At 43.2% G+C, this 7,356-nt stretch overlaps 1 protein-coding gene across 1 annotated transcript; it reads left to right on the top strand.

The window, feature by feature from the left end:
- Window positions 1-5,275: 5,275 nt before the first annotated feature.
- LOC133806785 (uncharacterized) lies at window positions 5,276-5,770 on the top strand. Its single transcript, XM_062244874.1, has one exon. It carries the CDS (start codon window positions 5,276-5,278, stop codon window positions 5,768-5,770), a length of 495 nt encoding a protein of 164 aa, XP_062100858.1.
- The last annotated feature ends 1,586 nt before the right edge of the window (window positions 5,771-7,356 follow it).

Genomic DNA, 7,356 nt, shown 5'->3' with positions numbered 1-7,356 from the left:
GCGAGACCTTGGAACGAGTGAGGAAGAACGTCACCTGAGAGGGCTCTATAAGAAAAATTGAAAGGAGTCCTTAGGCCAGAGGAGATAGAATACTGAAACTAATTACTCAGACTCAGTGAACTTCACCAGTCTTCTGATCCAGTCATCGCCCTCAAGCTCCATCGTCACCACTGTTTCTTTTACTTATTGTTTATCATTATTGGTTTCTTGACTTACTTTCCCTTCTAATTATTCTCTAGTAATCCGACTGACTTGAGTGTCAGAGTCCCTTTGGCTGACACCCCACCAGTGCTCCCAATTGAACTATTGTCTCTCTCTTTGTTCTTGTTAGGTTGTTGGTGCCCGTTTAATCATTTGTAGGAAATCACTTCTAAAATTTGGCGCCCACTGTGGGGCCCTAGCAATCAAACGATTGACAAAAGATACAAGAGTTCGTTCAGAGAACTATGTCAAACATGGCTGAGACACTCAATCTGGGCGCCTAGCTCGCTACCCTTACGTCCTAAATGAATGAAGATTGCAAGAAAATGAGGAAGCTCGAAGCTGAGAATGCTGACATGCTCGTACAAATGGAGGCCATGTCTTCTCAGGCTACCGAGGTTCAACCATTCCGCTTCTGAGGCTCAATTAGTTGATACAACCTTTGGGTGATTTCACCCCTATCTCTAATAATGATGGACCGAGTCAGACAGATCCATCATCATCGGTAAGGAATTATCAAACTCCACATACCATGCCTAACACACAGAATTCTACTTTCAATGCAGGTGAACATGTAACCATGACTGAATGTGGATATTCATCTGCCCCTGCACAACACTAGGCTCTAAGAGTTAGCCAGCAAGCCTCTGGAGCCAGACAACAGCAGACTCCAGGAATCAGCTAGCCAGCCTTTATTGCTGGACAGTTGCAGACACCAGGAATTGGTCAACCGATCTTTGAGTGTGGACAACAGCAAACCATGGGAGTCGGTCAGCCTACCTTTGGAGTTGGACAGAGTGCTCTAGAGAAACCATCCATTTTCGAACAAAGTCAGCCAACCACGACCGAGCCAGCACACCAACCCATCACCAGTTCCTTCCCAACTCCTGACTTTAAATTGGCTGAGGAGGAGGCACTTATCCAGCAGATCCCCGAGATGCCTGCTCCAATCAAGAAGAACACAACAAGTATCTATGCCAATTCCCCATTCGCTAACGATATAGCTATGGTCGAGATGTATAAAAAGTCCAGCTTTTGTCACATGAAGATGTTCGATGGGATGTCTAACCCTGATGACCACATCGCCCAATACAAACAGAGCATGTTTACGGTGGCCATCCCATGTGACATGAGGGAAGCTTCCATATGTAAGGGGTTTGGTTCCAGTTTGATTGGACCAGCCCTCCAATGGTACACTAATTTACCTAATAATTCAATTTCCACTTTTGCATAATTAACTTAAACTTTTGTTGAGCAATTTCCCCGTAGCAGGAAACTTGATAAGGCTGCAGAAGACTTGTATGCCATAGTCTAGTGGTGTGGTGAGCCTCTTCGAGACTACGTAGGTCGTTTCAACAAGGAGAAGGTATCCATTACCAACTGTAATCAGGACACAGCCATCTCAACCTTAGGAAAGGACTCCACTACGACTTAATCATGTACATAGAACTTACCAAGTACCCTTGCAAGATAATGGAAGACCTCCTCGCTAAGGCCTGGGTAGAGATCTAGTGGGAGGAAGACGAAGCCAACTATTATTGCTCCTCCCCATGAAAGGACACTCGAAGAAACTCAAGGGTGGGTAGACAACAGAGTGACAGATGATCTGAGTCATACCCATATCCTAGCAGGCTTGAGAACAGAAGAAGGGAGTACAACTAGTCATCCGAGACACGCCCCCGAGATGGACCAAAAATACCAGAGTACAACTTCTCAATATCTCTTATTGAAGTGTAGTGACATTAAAAGGGCTTAGAGATAGAGCGGGGTGGCCCAAAAAAATGAGAACACTAGCCGACCAGAGGGACAAAACCAAATGGTGCGAATTCCATGCTGACCATGGCCACCGGATAGACAAATGTATTTCCCTGAAGCTTGAAGTATCAAACCTATTGAAACGCAGACACCTAACCGACCTTCTAATAGACAAAGGAAAAAGAACCTTCCAAAGCAGGGAAGACAAGTCAGAAAGCCAGAAAGAGTTAACTCCACCCAGACCCCCCACCCATAAACGATCCATCAAAGTAATAACAGGTGGCTCTGAGGTAAGTAGAGTCACCCATTTAGAAGCTAGAAGACATACCAGACAGACCAGCTGGATCAATGGGGAGTCAAGTGGAACAGAGAAGATGACGACCAACTCACCATATCAAGCCCTTAGCTTCTCTACATCAGAGTCAACCCACACCATGATACTCTTGTTATTGCATTTATATTGCTAATTTTTTGACTAAATGTATTCTCATTGATAACGACAGTTTAGCCAATGTTTTGTTTCTGAATGCTCTCAGGGAAATGGGGATAAACGAGTCCAAGATTGTAAAGAAGATCAACGTCCTCATTAGATTCAGTGGAGAACAAAAGAACACAGTAGGGTAAATTGAGCTTCCTGCCTACGCAGAAGGAGTCATCCCATACACAAGGTTCCAGGTGGTAGACTCATCCTCATCGTATAATGCCATACTAGGCCGACCATAGATACACGAGATGGAGGTTGTGCCATCAACCTACCACAAAGTACTGAGGTTCCCAACCAAATGGGGGGTGAAGGAGATTAGAGGACGGTAGAAGGACTCGAGGGCATGCAACTAGACCACCATGAAATCCAAACCATCCCAGTTATAGCAGCTACAGTAGGAAGGACCGACTAACTCATAGCCAGACCAACCGGACATGGAGGAGTTAGATGAAGCCTTGATCCATCAAGACTTCCCTGACCACAAAGTCCAAATCAGATCAAGACTAGACCTTGACCTCAGAGCAAAGATTATTGAATTCCTTTCTAATAATTATGACTGTTTTTCATGGTCCCATGCGAACATGACTGGAATTGACCCCAAGATTATTGTTCATAAATTGTAGGTTGACCCAGAATACCCACCAAGAAAGAAAAATAGAGGAAAGTTCATCCTTGAAAGAAACAAGGCAGTCAACGAAGAAGTCCAGAAGCTCATTGAGAACGAATTCATACAGGAGGTGCATTACCTCGAGTGGTTGGCCAATGTGGTCATTTTGAAGAAGAAGAATGGCAAATGGATAGTATGCATCGACTTCACAAACCTCAACAAGGCGTGCCCTAAAGACTCATTCTCATTACCACATATAAAGATGCTAGTAGGCGCCACAGTTGGTCATGAAATCCTTAGCTTCATGGATGTGTACTTGGGATACAACCAGATCCTGATGCACCTAGATGACCAAGAGAAGCCTTCATGACCAACCTAGGCATAATTATTTACAAATTTATGCCATTCAGATTGAGGAACGCAGGGGTGACAAACCAATGCTTAGTGAACAAAATGTTTGCTGACTTGCTAGGGAAGATGATGGAAGTCTACATCGATGCATGCTCGTCAAATCTCTCATTGCATAGGACCACATCAGTCATTTAAAACAATCATTTGATATTCTTAGATAATATAACATGAAATTGAATCCAACTAAATGCTTTTTTAGTGTAACTGTAGGAAAATTCCTTGGCTGCCTAGTTACTCAGAGAGGAATTGAAGCCAACCCAGCACAAATAGATTCAATCCAAAGAATGCTCTCTCCAACATGCATTAAATAGGTGTAGAAGCTAACCGGAAGTATTGCTGCACTTACTCGATTCATTTCAAAATCATCTGAACGATGCCATCCATTCTTCAACACTTTGAGGAAGTCAAAGACATTTGAGTGGACGGAAAAGTGCAAGGAAGGTTTGGCTGAACTTAAGCGCTACCTGACCAACCCGCCTTTGCTGTCAAAGTCAAAAGACAGTGAACCACTGTTCGTCTACCTGGCCGCATCTGAGACAACAACCAGTGCGGTTCTAATCCGAGAGGACGGAGATAGACAATACTCGTTCTACTATGTAAGCAAATCCCTACTACACGCAGAGACACTATACAGTCAACTAGAAAAGCTTGCATTGGCGCTCATCAACCTAGCAAGGAAGCTACGCTCGTACTTCCAGTGCCATCCAACAGTCGTCCTGACCACCTCCCCACTTAAGACCATCCTGCACAAGCCGAAACTATCAGGCAGATTGACGAAGTGAGAAATAGAGCTCAACGAGTATGACGTGACATATAGGCCACGAACCTCCATAAAATCTCAGGTTTTGGCTGACTTCGTTGCAAATTTTACACCTAACATGCAAATGTAGGCAGAAAGAGAGTTATACTGCATGACCAAGGGACAACCAACTGACACCTGGAAACTATACGTAGATGGTTCTCGCAACACAAAAGGAAGTGGACTTGGACTTGTTCTGACCTCACCACAAGGCAACATAATAGAGCAAGCAGTCATGTATGGGTTTAAGGCTGCCAATAACGAAGTAGAGTATCAAGCAATGATAGCAGGGCTCAGACTAGCTAAGAAAATGGGAATCAAATGGCTCAATGTCTTTAGCGATTAACAATTGGTGATTAATCAAATGCAAGGCAACTACCAGCCCCGGGATAACAAGATGACAGCCTACCTCAACAAGACCAAGGAGTTACAATCGGGCTTCGATGAGTTCAAAATTAACAAAGTCCCAAGAGGGGAGAACAGTCATGTAGACGCACTAGCCAACCTTGGATCCTCCATCAAAAAAACCAGCCCAAAGACAATACCAGTAGTATGTATCTAGTGGCCCGCTTTCTAGAAGAATGAAGAAGAGCAAGTTGGCAACATCTCCACAAACCGAACATGAATGACTCCTATATTGGAGTACCTGGAGCAGGACATACTACCTGAGGACAAGAATGAGGTGCATCGGTTTAAGGCTTAGTCAGCCTGCTTCACTATCATACAAGGTATACTTTACAAACAACCCTATTCTGGTCCATACTTAAGATGCATTAACCCTGCAGAGGCAAAGTACGTGCTAGCTGAACTACATGAAGCGGAGTGTGGAAACCACTCTGGATGATGAAGCTTAGCACATTGAGCCTTGACACAAGGATACTATTGTCCAACCATGAGAGTCAACTCCTCTGCATATTCTAGGCGTTGAGGTAAATGTCAAAGGTTCGCTCATGTATCTTATCAACCTCCAGAACGTCTGACATCCATCACTTTCCCATGGTCGTTCATGAAATGGGCAATGAACATAGTTGGCAAACTCCCAACCGCACCAAGTCAAAAAGTCTACATGCTCGTGTTGACAGACTACTTCGGTAAATGGATCAAGGCAGAAGCCTACCACCAAGCGAGGGATAGGGAAGTGAAGAATGTCATTTGGGAAAATGTTATATGCAGATTTAGGGCACCTAAAGAGACCGTGACAGACAACGAATCTCAGTTCATCAGCTTCGACCTCCAAAAATTATGTATATTTTGGAACATCAAGCTCAGCTTCTTGACGCCAAGGTATCCCCCAGAAAATGGACAAGCAGAGTCATCCAACAAGACAATCATGAACACCATCAAGAACTTCCTTAAGAAGGATAAGGGAAGGCGGTCAGATGAGTTGCAGGGAGTCTTATGGTCTTATCGAACCACAACTAGGACTTCATACAGGAGAAACACCATTCTCGATAGCCTATGGGATGGAAGCAGTCATCCCTACCGAGAGTTAAGTTCCAACATCCAGTTATGAACTGACAAAGAAAACTAGGAGAACATGTTCCATGAGCTCAACACTGTCGACAAATAAAAGGGAAAAAACACTCTTTCAACCTTAGCCTACCAGCAAAGCATTGCCAGACATTACGACAAGAGCATTCGCACTCAAACATTCAAAGTGGGATACTGGGTATTACGAAGAGTGTTCTAGAACACTAAGGAAGCAGGAATAGGTAAGCTCGCCCCAACCTGGAAATGTCCCTACCTAGTCACTAAGGTAGTCGGGCATGGGCCAGACAAGCTACAAAATCAAGATGGTCGAGACATCAGCAACAGCTGGAACACTTTCCACCTAAACAATATCACCCTTAACTCTTCTTAGTCTTCTTTCATCTACTCTGTTCAATGGTCTTACGAGACCATCATCCATGCTACATACTAACACTATCATCCAAGAAGTGTTAGAACTACATTCGGGCTTGATCCCTGAAAAGGGTATGGATGCAGCTCTACAAAGTGCAGCCCCAATTATATCCAAAAAAAAATTTATAAGTCACCCAACAAGAAGGTCAAGAGGATGAGCTAGCCTAACCATAAATTCATCTAAGGACGTGAACGAACATGTTAAAAATCTAAGTCTAAGTCTAACATAACGAGCATATTACACTTAGACTGATGGACAAATATAGAGTAAATCACCAGTCAATCAGCCATCTGGACAAACCAAAAAGCCATCTAGACAACCATCTGGATATGGTAAAAAAACAAAAAGTAAGATAATACAATTAGTCATCCAGTCATCTAAAAAAATATACACGAGTACAAGATTTTCTTGAATCGAAACATAAAAGGCTTACAAAGCATCAAGACTTTCAACCATTCACTCAAGTTAGAACTACTACCAACATATATAAAGATAAAAGATATGAAGACTTAAAAAGAAGTTCATACAATCATCCAACAAAATATTCCTACAACATAGTCATAATCATAAATCAATCATCTACAAAGAAATCATCAGTAGAAAAATGTCTGAGGGAGGCAGCTAGCTCGTCAACTTGAGCTTCCTTAGCAGCCTTCATATTCTCATACTCCTCATAATCTGAAATGAACTTTGAGATGTTCCACTCATCAACCTTCCAATCTCAATACGCCATGGCCATCTTAACGCAGAGCTAAATCTCTATCTCTAAGGTCGTGACCTCCAAATGGTCCTCCCACATGGCGACTCTTGCCTTAGCTCCCTCAAGGTCAACTATGGTAGTATTCAGGCGATCGACATCAGCTGCATTAGTGTTGAGCTGAGTGTGCAACTATTTTTGTAGGAATTTATCTTTATCCTAGGATGCCTCCAACTTGCTGCAGAGTTCATTGCGTTCACCTGTCATCTTCTTTAAAGACTTTTGCATCCCTTTCAACCCGTCCTTGGCATACATCAGCCCTTGAAGACCCTGTCATACACACAAACAAACCAGCCACAGCAAGTTAGCAAGTCATCCAAGACTAACAACCATAACAAAAGATTTAATTAGAAATATGAAAGTCAATCATACCATAAATGAGTGGGAGATAGTCACGTATATTGATCCTTCTAACCCGACCACATCCACCTACTCATGT

This window comes from Humulus lupulus, chromosome X (assembly GCF_963169125.1).
Source record: "Humulus lupulus chromosome X, drHumLupu1.1, whole genome shotgun sequence".
NCBI lineage: Eukaryota > Viridiplantae > Streptophyta > Magnoliopsida > Rosales > Cannabaceae > Humulus > Humulus lupulus.
Note: the sequence above shows the minus strand (reverse complement) of the source record. Positions and strands in the feature narration are given on the sequence as shown.